The 17615-nt window shown below is 54.6% G+C and overlaps 1 protein-coding gene across 2 annotated transcripts; it reads left to right on the forward strand.

The window, feature by feature from the left end:
• The first annotated feature begins 4265 nt into the window (after positions 1–4265).
• On the forward strand, positions 4266–17580 carry CAP1 (cyclase associated actin cytoskeleton regulatory protein 1). Of its 2 annotated transcripts, none has more exons than XM_075438239.1 (13): positions 4266–4333; positions 9526–9638; positions 9990–10090; positions 10559–10636; positions 12519–12662; positions 12760–12845; positions 13369–13474; positions 13582–13759; positions 14412–14599; positions 14788–14911; positions 15014–15096; positions 15648–15791; positions 16173–17580. In XM_075438239.1, the coding sequence occupies exons 2-13, from the start codon at positions 9545–9547 to the stop codon at positions 16254–16256; spliced, it is 1410 nt and encodes a 469-aa protein (XP_075294354.1). In that variant the 5' UTR covers positions 4266–4333; positions 9526–9544; the 3' UTR covers positions 16257–17580. The 2 variants fall into 2 exon arrangements, with proteins under 2 accessions (XP_075294354.1, XP_075294355.1); XM_075438240.1 differs by lacking the exon at positions 4266–4333 and adding an exon at positions 6415–9238.
• The last annotated feature ends 35 nt before the right edge of the window (positions 17581–17615 follow it).

The following is a 17615-nucleotide window of genomic DNA, read 5'->3' on the forward strand; positions in this document are numbered from 1 at the left end:
CTGTACACTGGTGAAGGTACAAGTGGGGCTCGTAGAAAGAGCCTGGCAGGGGTGCAGCACCCAGGGCTCGCTCAGCGGGGAGGGCAGGCTGCAGCAGCCACCCCTCTATCCACTGACACCCATCAGAATACATTAGTGCTCCCTGTACTGTTTCCAGGGCCTCGGGTCAAACTGCAAGGCTCCCCTTGAGCCCTGGGGAAACCTGCTGGGTGCCAGCACCCAGTGCACGTGGCTGAGCCTGGACTGGCGGGCAGCTCTGCCTCTCTGCAGCACAAAGCTCTCCGAGGGGCACTTCTGGAGGATGCTGTCCTGCCCACGCTGCGGGGCAGCACCAAGGTGAGCAAGCGCCATGTCATCAGGGCTGGACACGCCAAGGGGAAGGAGGAGAGGTGACTGGGAGGTGATGGGGCACAGCCAGGCGTTCACCCCAAGGGCAGGGCACTCATCCTGGGAGGCGACTGCAGGGGGGACAAAACCAAGCAAACATCAGTTGTGGCCTTCAAAGGGCAGCACATGAACCTGTAAAATTGGGTTTCCATCCTCTGTCACCAAGGGTGGTTTTGCCAAGAGGCTGGGCCCCCTCAGAGGAGACAGGAGGAGGGACAGTCCCCAAGGTGAGAGCGGCCGTGTTCTGTCTGTTTACCCTATGCAGGACAAGTGCAAGTGTGAAAAGTCTCTCCTTGCAGAGGGCAAGGAGTAACTCACCTCCTTATCCACAGGGAGAGGGCAAAGAGCCTCAGGTTTATCTCGCAGCAGGAGAGATTTATGAAACTTTCACACCGCTGCTGGTGAGGACGGTTTTCCCTTGGCCCCTGGGCTGGAGGGCCCCACGGGCCCCACACTGCAGCAGAAATCCCCCAGGGCTGGTTTCACGGACACTTCAAGCTGAACGAAGCACGAGCTCCCATGGAAAGGGGTGTCCGATGGTGCAGCCACGCCGCTGTGCCGGTACGGTCTCCAGGGCAGCTGGATCAAGGAATGGATCCCAACGGATCCCAGCACAGCTTGGGAAGCTCTGTGGAGAAGCAAGACTGCAGGAGCAGGGCTGTGCTCGGGACGGAGGCGCTGGCCAGTGGGTCATGGTGAGCAGGTCCACCTCCCCGGCACGCTGGTCCCCAGGCTGGCTCTGTCCCCAGCTGGGGACGGCAGCGTTAACCGGGGGCCAGCCACGCAGCCCAGGGCGCAGGATGGAGGCACTCCTGGGTGGGTGCCCCGGGGGTCACCCTGTCTCTGCCACCTGGCTGAGGTCACTCGCTCTGTCTGCAAACAGATTGAAGGCTGACGACCTGTTAATGTTTTGCAAACCCACTCGTTCCAAGGATGTAAGCAGCCCAGGCGTTGATGGGGTAGCAAGATGGTTTCCTGCTACCCCCCCCCCGGCCCCCCCCCCCCCCCCAAAAAAAAAAACCCTTTTCCTAGGAATGAAGCTTCAAACTGCTTTGCTGGGAAATGAAATGCTGCCCGTAGGCTTGCACTCAGGCTTAGCCTTAACCAGAGATGGCTCAGAGAGCTCTGAAAGCCCAGGACTGCCTCAGCCCCTGCCGGGACTGTGTTTGCTCCTACAGAGGAGTCGGAGGCTGCTGAGCACCACGAGGACCTGGGCTGGAGCTCGGACAAGTGCCCTCCTCACACCAGAGCAGGGACAAATGCTCTCCTTCCGCTGCAACAAGTGAAGGGTGCTGTCAAGGGGACACAAAGGCATTTTAGCCATTTCACAGCAAAAAAAAAAGGACCACATGTTCCCGCAGTCTCCAGGGGGACGAGGCACCAACCCCCTGGCAGCAGCGTGGGGAAGCTGTAAGCTTTTTCCCGGAGACAGGACAGTGACGGCCACAGGCTGACGTCATTTACGGGCACCGGGATCCCCCACCGAGCATTGACCCGGTTCTCAGTCCTCCTGCAAACAGGCAGCTCTTCCACGACCCAGCCTTACCAGGAACTTCAGGAGCCACGTTCAGCTGAACCAACCCAGCCCAGAAGCAAACACGGCGGCCTGGGGCTGGGTTGCGATATCCCCAGTGAGCAGCACTCTTCCTCTCCCGGTTATTTCTAGTTCCTCTTCCCGGTCTCGCTTCCTCCTTGCGGATGCAGCCCCGGGTGATGGCTCCCGCCCGTGCTGCCCACACCATTACCACTGCCCCAGCGAGGCGGGACATAGCTGGTGACCTTTATGGGATGCTATAAAATATACGTCACTGGCTGCACGGGCAAGAGGTGGTTGTATCTTATTTTCTATTTTGCATCACGTCAGTTGATCCCAAGGTGTCTGACCATGACGGAGGCAGCTGCAAGAGGCAGAACAGGCACTGGCAGAGTGGAAAATGGGGCAAGAAAACCAGGCAAACAGCATTGGCGACTGCAGGGAGCTGCTCGTCTCCTCTATAGGCTTCAGCCTAACTGGGAAGGACGATGTGAGGGCAGTGGTGCTGGTCTCGCCTGGCTCCGTGGGCTTGGCCAGGGCAGCGGCTGGGAGCCGGGGGGCTGCACGGAGGGGACAGGGGACAGTGGTGAGCGTCTTCACCAAGAAGACACACAACTCCTACCCGCTGGCTGCTCAGAAAAATCAAACCCTCAAAGGGTTTTGAACGCCTCTGCAGCTCACAGGGAGCGCGAAGCCGGAGGAGACAACCTCACTAGATGTCAGCAGAGCCACGCTCCCGGCGATCCTGCTCCCAGTGATCCCGCTCCAAGCCCTTGGCCGATCCCAGGCTTGGCCCTGCTCCCGCCTGACCCAGTCGGGGTCCCGCAGACGGAGCCTGGCTCTCCGCTTGGGAGCTCGGCAGCGGACGGGCCCCGCTTCCACCCCGGCTCCGGCAGACGTGACCATCTATGGTAGCGAAGCAGGGGCAGGAAGCCGTGGTAAAGTCAGCCGACCTCGCCGGGTTTTCTCCTCCTTCTCATCCTGTCAGCGTGTCGCAGCCCTCGTCGGGACAGACGCTCTGTCTGTCTGTCTGCACAAACCCCCAGCTCCAAAGGCGGCTTCAGCTCCCTCCTCGGGGCTGCTGGGACCTAAAACCAGAGCCAAGCTCCGGGTGCCTCGCGGCAGGCAGGGAGGACCGCTGCCCTTCCTCTAACCCTGGCAGCACACACCTTTGCAGAGCAAGTCCTGCCCTAATGGTGAACGCAGACAGCGGAGCCTTCGTGGGAACAACCCCGTGTCGACTCCAGGGACCTCTTCCCGACTCTGAGTCATTTTTCCCTTGACCACCGCAGTCTCGGTCTCTTCAGCAACAAAGCTGGGACAACCACGTTCGGCCACCCCCTGCCAAGTGCTCTGAGACCCTCGGATCAGAGAGGGTCTGTGAGAACCAGGCTCCAAAGCGCTCCGTGCCCAGGGACGCACGGGAGCCTTTGAGGAGTTGTTTGGTGCTTGGGATGAGCCGGCACACACCAGAACTAAAACCACCTTCGCCGCCCAGAGCCAGCAATGGCAACCGACCCTGGCAGAGAGCACCAGGGGCCCAGCGGCCACCAGGATTTACCCTGAGGGGGGGGTGTAGCTGCTTCGCTGCTCAGCGGTTCCCCAGAGAGACCTTTCTCCCGTCCTGCACCCACCACACGCAGCTCGGAGGGGCCTCGACCTCACCCCCCCGACACAGCCAGACACCATGCAGAAGGACCCAGTGTCCCTTCCACCTCCTCCAACCCCCAGCCCAGTTCACCCCGCTCCCCAGCCAAGTTCTGCCCCTGCAAGGCCGGGGCAAGCCCCCTCCCCAGGGGGGGCTTGTCCCATGTAGCCCCACCCTGGGGACCCAGGGCGCAGCCCCCCACCTCTAGGGCATCAACCTCCAGCCTAACCCCTCTCCCAGGGGTCCCCACCTCCTCACAGCACCCCCAAACACCCCCAACCCCTCTCAGGGGGTCCCAGACCCCCTCAGGACCCCGCTGCCCCAACAGTGCGCCCCCTCCCGGGGGGCCGCAGCCCTTCCCCAGACCTGCCTGGGGGGGGTCCCGGGTGCCCCTACTGGGGCTCTCGGCCCCCCCCCCCAGCCCCTCTGTGGGGGCCTCGGGGACCTCCAGGATCCCGGAGCCCCCCCAGCCGCTCCCCGGGGGTCCCGGGCCCCACCGAACCCCTCGCCCCGCCCAGCACCCCCGTGGCCCCACCCCCAAGCGAAACCCCGCCCCTCTGACCCCACCCCTCTCCCTCTTCGCCCCCGCCCCCAACCCCACCTGGCCAATCGCAGGGCGCCGGCCGACCGAAGCTCCTCCCCCGCCGGCGCCGCTCCGCGCCGTGCGCACTTCCGGCGCGCGGGGCGGGGGCCGGAAGCGGCGGGCGCGGGGGGGGGCGCTGGGCGGCGGCGGCGGCGGAGCGGGAGCACGGCGGGGCGGGCAGGTGAGGCGGGGCGCGGGGCGGTGGGCGCCGGGGGAGCGGGGCGGCTCCCGGCCGGGGCCGTGGGCCCTACCGCGGGGCCCGTATCGGCGGGAGGGTACTCCCGGGGAGCGGCCGCGCCGAGCCCCGGGGTTGGCCGGTGGGGTCTGGGGCCCGCCCGGGGTCGGGGGGCTCCGCCCGCCGTTGCCGGGGCCGCGCTGGGCGGCGGCAGGGTCTGCTGCCGGGGTGCTGGGGGTGAGCCCGCAGCACGCCGGGGTTTCGGGTTGATTTAGTCGGGGAGCGGCGCGGACCCCCCGACGGGGCCGCGCTACCGGGAGCGGGGCGGCTGCGGGCCTCCCTGCCGCGGGGCCCGGCCCGGGGCTGTCAGCGGGCCCGCGTTCTGCCCGGCGCCGGCACGGCTTACCTGGCTGTGGGCTGCTCGGCGAGGGGTCTGGGGGCTGCCCCTGCCCCCGCAGCGTTCGGCCGGGAGCCGCCGCTCCCCGGTGGCGCGGCGGAGGGGCCGGCGAGCCCCCGGGCTGGCACCCCGCGGCCTCGGAGGGGCCGCTGCTGGGGCCGGGCGGGTCGCTGGCCTGGGGCTGACCTCTGTGCTGGACGGGCGAGGGTGTCAGCCATCGCTTCGGGGTTGGTGAGGGAGGGATTTTACGGAGCCCTGGCCCAGGCCGCCCAGAGGGGCTGTGGAGTCTCCTTCTCTGGAGATATTCAAGCCCTGCCTGGACGCGGTGCTGTGCAGCCTGCTCTGGGTGACCCTGCTTCGGCAGGGGGTTGGGCCGGGTGACCCACAGAGGGCCCTGCCAACCCCTGCCAGGCTGGGATTCTGTGAAATGGAAAACACCCCGATAACGGGCGTTTCACGCGTCGGGTCGCAGGAGTTTGCACGTCGGGTTGTGGAGTTCCCCAAGACCTGGGCTGTAGGTGCACATTGCTGGAAGGCCGGGAATCAGTGACCTCGACCAACCGAGGTATTCCCTTTCTCTTCCTGAGACGATCCTCATCTCCCCGGGATATTGCTGAGGTTTCCAAAAGCCAAAAATACCCGCGCGTATTGCCGTAGCAGAGTTGAGCCAAGCTCTGCTTGAGCGGGCACAGCTCGGGAGGGGTGCTGCCGAGGCTCCATGCTCCAAATTCCCGATATGGAGCTCGGTGCTGCATCCAGTTGAGCTTAGATCCGAGCTCCTCGGTTCCTTCCCTGGCGGATTCACCGCCCTGACAGGGAGTGGAAAGGAGAGGAGCGCAGCAACAGAGTCTGGCAAGTGCAAATCTCCGTTTTCATGTAATTGTGATGAAAAAGGAGGCCTTGCGCTTGCTGTAGTGGGGAGTGAAGTGAGACATTCACCATCTCTTAATGTTTGAGTAAAAATACCAAATAACATTTCCAGTGACTTCAGTAGGATTTGTTATTTGGGAGGGCTTGAATAGGGTCCAGATGGATTCTATTTTTTTTTTTAAAGGACTTTTGCTTTTCTAAATAGATCTGAAATACCAGGAGCAGACAGCACGGGTGCTGGAGCAATGTCAGCAAGTATTGTTGTACTATAAACAGCAGAGATCTGTCTTGGCAGCTGCTGGGACTAGCAGTAGCTGTCTTGTGTTCGTGGCTGGTCCTGACAACTGACTGAGCTCAGGCATTTGAGCCCTGTCTTGCTTCAGATAGTTCCTTACATGATGAGCTGAACTGTTTAAAAAAAAAGAAAAATATCTTTGGGCTTTTGGAAGATATAAATGTTGGAAATCATCTGGTAGCTGATCCCCTGAGATATTCCAGTGTCAGCTCAGAAATAAACTGTGGTACGTTCCTAATTTAGTTGTCCCATCTTTACTCCTTTTGCCTGTAGAAACAGGAAGTAGCTGATGCAAATTCTGTCTTGCTGACAGCAGTTTGTCGGGCTTCACAACAGCTGAATCTGAACAGAGGCGTAGGTTTGCCTTGCTTTGGCTATAAAACTTACATCTGTGTCTTCCAGAATGTCTAAACGAGCACTCGGGTTCGTGTGCTGTCTCAGGCAGCCGGAAGAATTGCGTTTCTGCCGTTTTTATGAGAACTTGCTCCTCTGAGGACCGGCCTTTGGCTGGGCCATGCTGGCTCCTTGATATTCTCCAAACAGGAAACTCCTCTCGCTGTGGTGTCGTACAGGAGCGGCTGGGGACAGCTAGTGTCGTCTTCCCTTGATGGCTCTGCTCAGTATATCAAAACAGTCTCGTTGCAGATGAAAGCCTGTTTGCTGCACAGCGTGTTCAAAACCATGTTCCCAAGCTTTGATGGAACTAAAGGCTGGTTAATAGGTTAATCCGATGTGCTGGGAAGATGAATGGACTTTCTGGCCCAGGGTGAAATGTGCGTTTGCTGAGAGTCCATAGCTTCCGCTCCATTGGTAATCAAAGTTCAATTGAATTTAAACAAGACCTAGATTTAAATCCTGCGTTATAGTCCCGAAAGGGAGCGCTTCGTCTCCCCTCTGCTTCCGTCAGCTGGAGAGCTCTCACCCCCGGCTGCGTGGCGTAGCTTGAAAGCCTCGCTCCTTCCTCCTGAGCATGGGACGGTGCGGAACGAGAATGACTCTTCAGTGACCTGTGTGTCTCAGCTTCCTCTTTAACGAAGGCAAATGAGATCTGATTATATATGCTGTACTGAGATCTGTGAAGTCAGGATGTTGCTTATTGACAAATTATTCCGCATTCAGAGTGACCAATGGACAAAACACCCTTCAGGTGTAGCCCAAGCAGGTCTACTTGGTGATCTTCTTTTTTTTTCTTTTACCTTGCCAAACATTAATCTCTCTGGATTGCAGACTCTGGCTGTTCATGTTAGTTGAGTTCTTGCCTGTACAGCTAAATCTTTTTATTTCATTCCAGATGGGTATGTAGATAGCAGAAATAGCTGCATCCACAGGGCAGAGAGCGTGGTAAGGGTGAGTCAGGGCAGCGTTAGCGAGGAGTAACAGATACAGCTGCTGGCTTGAGGACTTTGTGTTGCCTGCACTTAGTTCTGATTTTGCTGCCAATTTACAAAGTGACTTATCTTGCGAGTTGTCCTAATGCTGCCCATTAAACAGAAATTAAACTGAGTGCACCATCTGCCAGATCGCGCTGGTTTACAAAGCTGGTGTTGAGCACTGCGGGTTTATGGCTTCTGTCAGGAAGCCCAGCGAGGCCCAGGAAGGACGTGTCAAACGCGGGGGGACTGGGAGGAATCTGAATCTCAAGGGACGCTAACTTGGTAAAGGATATAAATCCCAACAGCATCTCTAGAGCTGACGCGATACGCTCCTCACAACAGCATGTTTCATTGCTGGGGGTAGGAAGCGGCTTTCCATCTGGACTTTCTGCTTTGTAATCCTGATTTGAAATGCAGTTTGCGACTCGGTAATGGGACTGATCAGATTAGAGCCTTGCATGGAATGTGGTGGGGATCAGTGGTGCAGAACAGCAGCTTTGTCTGCCCAGCGCTCCGTAAACCTGGGGTCCTTCCTGAAACCCCTGCGTTACACCCCTCTGTCTTGCTGCACTCTCAAAGCCTGGGAGAATTTCCTTAACAGGTGGCTCTTTTGGGGAAAAAACCCACCCTTCTTTTAATGTGCTGAGAGCGGGGGAGGCAGAGCCCTGCTCTTGGCTGCGCTCCCACATGAAGACGTGAGCCCCATTCTGGATGCGTCGTCCTCGGCTGCAGCAGAGCGCCGACGAGCCTGTGGTCAGGATTTCTATATTGTACAGAGTAAAAAAAGAGGTATTCATTACTGTTGATTATATGGGTGACCGCCCACAAGTTTCAGCCTCTCTGAACTTTTTTTGTATCTGGAAGCCATCCATCCCATCGCTGCTGTCCGGTTTTATGCACAGTGTCTCCTCTGGCTCGCTCTTGCGCAGAGGAGGAAACCGCGCTCTTCCTCTTGGCAGGGGGTGGCCTCTCCCCTGCCCCCCACATCAGTGCTGCGTCTCCTGGTGCAAGCAGGCAACAGAAGGGTGGAAAACGGCGTTGTTTGTCTTGTGACATCAGCGCCGCTCGTGACTAACGCTGGATCTGCCCCACGTCCTCTGGAAACTGGGTGAAGCCAAGCACTTTGGAGCAGGGCTGAGAAGGCGTGTGAGCAAAAGCAGAACCCTAGTTACACCTTCAGGTTTCATTTCTGAGAGAGCTCTAGTGTCGGTTCGTTGACGCAGCTGGGCAAACCCTTCGTTTTTGGGTATGCTGGGGAGGACGCTCTCCTTCAGGCAGGGTTTTGAGCGCTCGCAGGCTGTTGCAGTAAGACGGGAGTCCTGTCCAGGCAGTAAGCGCCATTCACATTGTAAAATCTTTTGAGAAGCGGTGATAAGATAAAAGTGCAGTTGGTGGCTTGCTCCTCCCTCCCTGCATTCCCTGTGCATTAGTGTGCCTGGAGCATGACTTGTCTTGCTCCTTGGTGCAGAGTCTCTGCAAAGCAGTAATTAATGGAAAGTTTATATGACTCTTAAGACTTTTCCAGATGAGGCGCTGCAAATGACTGACGTACCTAAATCGCCTTCCTGTGCAGTGCCTGCGCAGTAGATTCTGCAGTTCAGATACCAAAGCCTGTGGAGGGAGAGGATGAACAGGCGCGCGTTGTTGTAGAAGCAGCTCTGCCTTCTTCGCTTGTGCAGCTGCTCATGTTCGTGTGTGCCAGGGTGGCTCGTTCTGTGCACTGATGCTCTGCGCTGTAGCGATGCTGGAGTTATAGATGTTCTTTGGAGGAATTCAAGACTCCAGGAGGTTCCCTGCGGATGCATTTGCAGAATCAAAACCACCAGTTCTAACCTGAAAAGCGTGAACTCCCAGCGAAGCAGTCATACTTGATTTGCTGTGTGGTCACAGCCGGGACTTTGGCCAACTCCTGACTGCAGTGAGATTCTGTGCAGACCTTTATTTTACTGACTGGTGTCAACAGAAGGTTAGAAGAGGTAAGTTTTAGTGTCCTTATAGGTGTAAGAAGTCCTTACGATGGAATAGAAACTTTGTGGCCATTAAGGAGCTGCTGTGGCAACAGAAAGTGGCTGTTGCGTAATCCGAATGTCCCTGCTAATGTGAGGGCACCCTGCTGTCCATCATCAGGGTGCAGAGCTAGGCAGAAATTATTCTTCTGGAACTGGTAGAGCTTGTACCGGACAGCTGATAAACCCTCTTCAATATTTGGCTTACAAGTTTCATACTGTCAGAGGACACGAGTAATTGTATACTGTCTGTGCAGGTTGTGGACAGCGGTAGATATGGAAAGACTGGTTGAACGGTTGGAGAAGGCCGTGGAGCGCCTGGAGACGGTGTGCCAAGGACCTGGCATGTGTGGAGATGGCCCTTCCAAAGGTAAGGTCCAAAGCACCTCCCCAGCAGCGTCTGTTGCAGAGCGGGAGGTGCTTGTGCAGGGCACGCCGGGGGCTGTTGGATGAACTGGCTGTGTGCAGAGGGGAAGCGAGTTTCACAGCAGATACTGCGCAGACGCGGAGAGGCCTGCGGTTACCGTCCCGCTAAGATAAGGACTTCCTGCGGCTGCAGCGCTTCCCTCGTCTGCATTCAGCTGCATCTTCGGGCTGAGCCTCCTGTGTTCGGCCGCCGTGACCTGGAGGAGGGCTCAGTGTGGAGCCGGGTGGGAGGTGCAGCCCCGGAGCCCACCTCGTGCCTCTCGGTGATGCCTGCGCTCTGCTCCCTTCTCTGCAGGAGTGGCTCAGTACGTGCAGGCTTTCGATGCCGTTCTGGCTGGCCCAGTAGCTGAATACATCAAGATCAGCAAAGAAGTCGGCGGGGATGTGCAGAAGCATGTAAGGACTCGCGTTCTCCCTCCACTCCACATAGATGCTGCTCGTTCGTCAGGGTCATTAAGGGCCAGGTTTGCTGTCAGTGTTTGCATTCCTTTAGAGCTGTATTCTAGGATGTTTATAATCCTCGAGGATTCAAAACGGATGCAGATGCCCAGATAACCTCCAGCGGATTGCCACCTACACACGCTATGAATCAAACCTCCTTCTGGAAATCTTTGTTAGTTAGGTGCCTAGCTCTCTTTATGGATTTTGGCGCATGCCCTAGGGACGCCTCTAAACTACCCAGCCCAACAGCTGTTACACCCTCGTGAGTTTTCCCTGAGGATGGGTGTCTCCAGGAGTATGTGCTTTGAGATCAGCATAGCTGCCTGCTTACAGACTAGGAACTGGGGGCAGCGGGAGCTCGAGTGACTGTCGGCGTTACGCTGGGTACAAGGGAGGCTCTCTTATTTTTCTCTCTGTTCTTAGGCTGAGATGGTTCATGCAGGCTTGATGAGCGAGAGGGCTCTTCTGGTGATGGCATCTCAACACCAGCAGCCAGCAGAGGTAAGTCTGGGGAATCGCTCATCAGAAACCTTGTGTGCCCTTACCTCAGAGCTGGGGACAACTGCGAGCGTAGGGGAATGTGGGCCGTTGCAGTGGCTCCGAACGAGGAACGGGAGGAGGACTGGAGAAGCTGGAGGAGGCACTTGCTGAAAGCATGGACTGTTCTGGGTGCTCACCCAGCACAGGGCAGAATTCCGGAGGTTGATTCTTAGAGCTGCAGAGCTGGCATTTCAGGCATTAGAGCAACAAGTTTTCTGTAGCTGGCAGAGCAGCTTGTGAGCGTCATCTCACAGCGTCTGTCTTGAGTTTCACCTGGCACCAACACAGCACAATCACTGTTCCTGAGATGCAGCCTGCAGACAGGAACTTGTCTGAGACGGGAGCCACAGTGGGATTTGCGTAGAGCGTGCTTTTCATTATGTGACACTTACAGACTTTCAGGCATTAAACTCCTTCTGAAGTATAACAGGCACTTGTCTCTATTGAATGGCCTCTGAATAATAGCGAGGCTTTTAGGATTGATTTGTCCTTGGCAAGTACTTTAACACTTTACCCTAGGCTGCTGCTTCTCAGCAGGATGCGTGACTGAGAATCTGATCCTGAATGCATTGGCTTTTCCCTGCTGAGAACTGTTTTTCCTGAGCAACAGGATCCCACCTTGCTTTTCTTTGCAGTTATTATCTGGCTTAGTCATGGCTTCTACTGTTACATTGTGGTAGCTGGATTTCTGTGCTGCTTTCCTCTTCACTGCAAAATATATCTGCATATTTTTACCCAAACTCAGCATTGGAGGGTTGTCTCTTTCACCAGGCTTGCTGGGACGCTGCTCTGCATAGCCTCTAGACTGAGAATCTGCTTATAAATTCCACTGACACGTTGTTTAAATAAAGGATTATGAACAAACCACAACCTTAATCTAGTGTAGGTCTTTGTGCAGGTTGTGTTGCCGGAGTCTAGTCCGTTCTGGAGTAGCCACTTCAAAACGCAAAATGTATGAACTCTCATTGCTTGTGGTGAAGAATTTCCCCATCCTGTTACTTGACAGCGGTGCTAGGCTGGAGCTTATGAAAGTGCAGCCTGGCCAGGGGTGCTCCGAACCTCTCTGTGTTGTCTAAACAGAGGAGGGGACAGCAAATGGAAAAGCTGAGGCTTTGAAAAGCAGGTTTTACCCAAATGTGTCCCTCGCTGCTGCCACCAGCAGGAGACTTTTGGATCTTAGAGGAGAGAAAAGTTGCCTAAGAGGCATCTCTGGAAATGTGTGATTGGCTGCTCTGCTCCGACCTCAGAAGGCTTCTAAGCACTTGCAGCCAGCATTCCGAGTGAACAACACACAGAAACAATTTTTATAATCCAAATATTAAAGCATTGGGTTGACTTGAGGTGTAACTTGAATCCTGAAGTCCAGCTTGATAGGGTGAGTTGAGAATTTGCGGTGACTCCGATTGTAAGGCAGGCTGTAGATCCCAAACTGCAAAAGCCTGCAGAGCACCTCCTTCCTCTGAGGGTTTGTAAAGAAGAGGAAAAATTTGACAAACTGTCTTGGAACAAAAGAATCCAGGAGAGGCAAATGCTATTTCTGTCCTCGTTACTAACAAGCTTTGTCAGTGTCTCTTGGACTGAACATGAGTCACAGTTCTTGGCGTACTCCCATAGTACCAATCCAGTTGGGAGCTATGACTTCAGCCCTGGAGGAGCGCGGCTGTGGGACCGAGCTCGGCTCGCAGGGAGGGCCAAGCCTGGACAGGAGCTGTAGCAGTAACTTGCGCCAGTTGGAATCTTCCTCTGAGTGACCATCATCTCTGCAGAGCCGCTCATGAAGATGTGCAGCCATTCCAGAGCAATACGAATGTACTTAATTGTTATTGTGCCTCTTGTCCTGCAGAATGCGTTCTCATCACTTCTGAAACCGATTTCAGAGCAAATCCAGGTGGTGCAGAATTTCAGGGAGAAGAACCGTGGTAGCAAACTGTTCAATCACTTATCAGCAGTCAGCGAGAGCATCCCAGCCCTGGGCTGGGTGGCCATGGTAAGAACTCCGGCGGGAAATGGTTTCCTTGGGCTGGTGGGAGAAGTCTGGCTCCCTGGTCAGCTGCTCCATGCCAATGTGTTCGTTCTTTCTTCAGGCTCCAAAGCCTGGTCCTTATGTGAAGGAAATGACTGATGCTGCCATGTTTTATACCAACCGGATCCTCAAGGAGTACAAGGATGTGTAAGTTCATCTTCTCTCTTAAAGATGTCATTGAACACAGCTAACTGGGAGCGTAGGGGCCACTCCAGTGTCTAACCACAGTCGTCTTTTGGAAGGCAGTTATATTTCTAAAGCCTCACTTAGCTGTTCTTTGCTGATCCTTAGGGACAAGATTCCTTGCATTCACATCGCTGCTGGGATCTCTGGTGGGAAGTGTATTGCTGCTCTTGTCTCGGCATCATCTGGGGGCTGAACTGTTTCCCAGGGCAGCAAGTCGTGTCTTGGGAACGGATCTCGTTAGAAGTACCAGACCGCTCAATTAAGATGGGTTACGGTGCAAAGCAGGCCTGCGGCCTTCTGCCTGCAGGTGCGAGATTAATACTGAAGGTAGAACGCAGCGCTGAAGGTGCGAGGCTGCTGTGCTGGTCCAGCCGCGTCTTGCCTGCAGGCTGAGAGGTGGAGAGATGTACAGAACTGTTTGTAGGCCTGGAGTTTTAATGGTAAATGCACCCGCTCACTCCTCGTGATCTCCTTCTGTCCTCAGAGACAAAAAGCAAGTGGACTGGGTGAAGGCTTATCTGAGTATCTGGACAGAGCTGCAGGCCTACATCAAAGAGTATCACACCACAGGGCTGACTTGGAGCAAAACAGTAAGTGCTGGCTACATCTGCAGGAGCTTCTTAGATGAGTCTTGCGTGAGTATTGCACAAGATGTGGAGCTTGTGCAATTGCCTTTCCTCTTGCTGGCCTCTTACAGGGTCCTGTAGCAACAGAAGGGGCTAAATCACCATCCGCTCCCCCGGCCGGGGCTGCGCCTCCCCCACCGGGCCCTCCTCCCCCACCTGCTCCTGCCCCTGCGAGCTCCAGCACGGATGACTCTGCCTCCCGCTCCGCGCTCTTCGCCCAGATCAACCGGGGAGAAGGCATCACCTCTGGTAGGTGGGAGGGCAGCCCCGAGCGACTCCTCTTGTGCTGCAAATCCTCGTCTGTCTCTCAGTACACCTGCTTGGAAAGTAGGCTTGCAGTAACAAAAGACCATCTGGTCTGGATGAGGCTGGGAGCCAGAAGCAGCCCTGCGGCAGTTCACAGGGACAAAGGGAGCACATCTCAGTCGGAATTCTCAGCCTCTTCTGTCAGGTGTAGGCAGAGATCAATCTCTAGCAGGAATGGAGAGGGGGAGCCTTTTGGTTGCCCGCATGTCTCAAGTACAAAAGGTGCAGTTTTGCACCTGTTCATATTTGCACAGAACTTGTCCCTTTTGTGTGTTACCTGGTTAGCAGATCAGGACAGGCGTGAAGCAGAGGCGAGGTGCTTGGCTCAGGGCTTTTGCAGGTGCAGAGTGGAAGAGCTGGTGCCTTCTGGTTCTACAGTGCATCTTGTGTTCTCGTCAATATTGTGTCAAGTGTTTCTTCCTCCCTCTTTCACTTGCTGTCACTCATGCTTGCGCGGAACTCGGGCCCAGTCTCAGTAATTTATTTGCATTTTGAAAAATGTTATCATGCTGGTTGTTGTAATCACCGATGTCTGGAGTCTGTGAAACTGCATTCCTGGAGGAGAGCTGGAGCTCAGGTTTGCCTTCTCTTGCAGGCTTAAGACATGTTTCAGATGACATGAAGACCCACAAGAATCCAGCACTGAAGAACCAAGGGGGCCCTGTGAGAAGTGGACCCAAACCTTTCACTGCTCCCAAACCAGCCTGTAATGCTAACCCCTCCCAGAAATCCTCTCCAAAGGCACCCGCGTTGCTAGAATTAGAGGGCAAAAAGTGGAGAGTGGTGAGTGCCTGGCGTCGGCATGAGGGGGTTGGAGGGGTGGGAGCTTTGCAGCAGGGAGGGAGGGTCTCCTGAAGACCTTTCTGAAGGTACATGCAGTTTGCTTTTAAAGTGGCTGCACTGCCCTGCTGTTCACATGGATTAACTGGTCTGCATTCAGAAAATAAAGTGCGTTTTCCCTGCCTTTTCAGGAAAACCAGGAGAATGCTACAAACCTGGTAATTAGCGACACAGAGTTGAAGCAGGTAGCATATGTTTTCAAATGCACAAATAGTACACTCCAAATCAAAGGCAAGATCAACTCCATCACCCTTGGTAAGTGGAGAAACCCTGAAAACAGCTTCTGCGTGCTTGTGTGTTTGCAGAAGGCTGAATCTCCAAAACCTTTCTGCGAGCTACTCTGTCTTTTCTTTGCAGATAACTGTAAGAAGCTAGGTCTGGTGTTCGACGACGTGGTGGGCATCGTAGAGATCATAAACAGCAGGGACGTTAAAGTTCAGGTGAGCGCCTGTAACCTGTTGTCTGCCTGGAGTGTGACTGTGCACCGTACGACGGGGTGACTGTACCATCTGCTGCTTTGAGTAGTTTTATTTCCAGAACAGGAATGTGCCTCTGTGGAGAACGCTCGTGAAACACCATCTGTCCTACTGCTCTGCAGCTCACCCTGCCCAGCCCTGAGGAAAGGGCTGAAATTTGCCTCACTAAACCTCGGTTTCAGGGCTTTTGGTAAAAATTAGTCTCTGTGAGGCGGGCAGCGCCACATGACTGCCAAAGTAGGAGACAGCAGTAGAATCTACTCTGATTCCAGTTTAGGTATCTGATTTGGGATGGTCAACTTGCCCAGCATTCAGTGGAGTTTTGTTCTAAAGAGATCAAAACAAGAAATAACTTGGGATTTTTGCCAGAGGTGGGAGTACTTGAATCCAGCCTATCTGCAGCTGGGGGGCTGGAGTCAAATCTCTTCCCTTGAAGAGAAACACAAAAGAAAAATGTTGTGGTTGCCCCGTTCAAGCTAATGCTCCTCTAACTGCTGCTTTGACCCCCCTGCTAGGTAATGGGTAAAGTGCCAACAATTTCCATCAACAAGACAGACGGTTGCCACGTGTATCTGAGCAAGAACTCCCTAGACTGCGAAATCGTCAGTGCCAAGTCATCAGAGATGAATGTCCTTATTCCCACAGAGGGCGGTGACTTTGTGAGTGTTCATGTTTTGAAATCATTGTGGTCTGCTTGGGTTGGGGTAGCGCAGGGCAGGATTCGTATCTTGAGCCCTGCAGGAAATGGCAGCCACAGTGAGATCTGGAGGGATGATTCTAGACTCTGGAGGTTGTGGATGATGATCAGATGCTAAAACCAGCAAATCAATTTGGTTGTCTTTATGGTGAGATACTTGCTGTTTTCTGAGAGTGTTTTCTTAGGATCTCGGGGGAGGGGGGGGGGTTGAACAGGCAGTGTTTGTGGTACAGGAGGGGACATGGCATGTATCTAAAAAACAAGTGCCTAAAGCAGTGGGAATAGTTACTAGCCTCAGTCATAAACTGATTTTTGATGACAGATTTCTATTTTTACTCTCCAGACTGAATTCCCTGTCCCAGAACAGTTCAAGACCGTGTGGAATGGTCAGAAGTTGGTTACCACTGTGACGGAAATTGCTGGCTAAGCAGAAGAGCTCCAAGGCTCATGCCCTCCCCTGGCCCTGCTGTGGGACAAATCTGCTTTCAGATGATTCTCTTAGATTTCTTGTACCTTTCTGCTCTCAAACTGCTTCTCTTCTACCTGAGAGACACAGCTACCTGCCGTCACTGAAATACCTCTGCCTGGGGTTTGGTGTAGGTGGCGGGTCGGTTATCGTCCACATCTATTAGCAGGAAGGTGTATTTTTTTTTTCTCCCCTTGTCTGATCTAACTGCACCAATTGATCAAGTGAGATTTTCGGTGAACTTCACAGCCAGTACTGGCAGTTGGCTTTCAGAGTGTTGTTCGAGTTTTTTTTGTATTGCCTTTAAGCAAACTGTTCATGTGAGAGAGGAATGTTGTTCCCTTTTTAACAAATAATGGTTTATGTTGGGGTCCAGAGTACCCAGTTGCTATGGCAGATGCCTCAAGAGGGTCCTGGAAGCCGCTAATTCCAGCGCTATGCTCTAGTTGGTGGCATTACAGGACATGGGAACGGCTTTGTCGGACCAAAGGCTGAGGACCTGGGCCATAGCATTCCACCCTGATTTCTCTTTCATCATTCCTACTAGCTCAGTGTATTTCTGTTTGTGCCATGACAGGAGGCGTTGTATTAACCGGTTCCACGGGAAGACTGCAGTGAAGTAACTGCGGTTACCCCCCACCAGTCTGGCTGGTGGCTTGGAGCTGAGCACCTCCTATTCCGTAAGCCCTCCACCCTCACAAGGGAATCTTTGCCCAGGGGCTTCCTTGTCAGAGCAGCTGAACTCAGGTTCAGTCTTCCAGGACAGTTCTTCTGAACCTGTCCCCTTCTGCAGAGGAAGGGTCTCCTCCATTCCAGGGTCAGCAGCGCAGTATTGTAAATACCCGAGTTGGATCAGGGCCGTTCATCACTCTCCTCCTCCTCTGCAGTCAGCCCCCATAAAGTGAGTCCTCTCGACCTCCCCTTTCCCCTGTTGCTTGGCTCTTTACTTTGGTGGAAGCTTGTAGCCTCTGTTCCAGGGCCCTGGAGCAGAGTGATGGATCCAAGACACAGTACTGTACTGACCCATAAAGGGAGCTGCACGTGCTTTGACCTTCAGTTTTCCAATGCCTCGGGCGGCATAAGCATATCTTAAATGCATTTCCTCTGTAAAGTGTCAATGTTCTTTTTCTCTAGGACAAAACTTACAAAAAAATATGCAATTTTTTTATTTTGAGACTGTCCTGTGACTTGTACTTGTCTTCTCCTGAGGCTTGTGAGAAAACCTTTCTTATGTACTTAAGATTATACAGAAGATAGAATAAAGTTAATGCCAACTTGCTCATTACAGTGGCTCTTGTTTACTCTTTCGGGGCACGCAGG

This window comes from Opisthocomus hoazin, chromosome 17, assembly GCF_030867145.1.
Source record: "Opisthocomus hoazin isolate bOpiHoa1 chromosome 17, bOpiHoa1.hap1, whole genome shotgun sequence".
NCBI classification, from domain to species: domain Eukaryota; kingdom Metazoa; phylum Chordata; class Aves; order Opisthocomiformes; family Opisthocomidae; genus Opisthocomus; species Opisthocomus hoazin.

Coding starts and splice junctions, on each gene's coding strand:
- CAP1 (XM_075438239.1), top strand. CDS start 9,545: ATGGAAAGACTGGTTGAACGGTTGGAGAAGGCCGTGGAGCGCCTGGAG. Junction 15,097..15,647: donor GCAGGGACGTTAAAGTTCAG/GTGAGCGCCTGT, acceptor CCCCCCTGCTAG/GTAATGGGTAAAGTGCCAAC. Junction 15,792..16,172: donor CCACAGAGGGCGGTGACTTT/GTGAGTGTTCAT, acceptor TTTACTCTCCAG/ACTGAATTCCCTGTCCCAGA.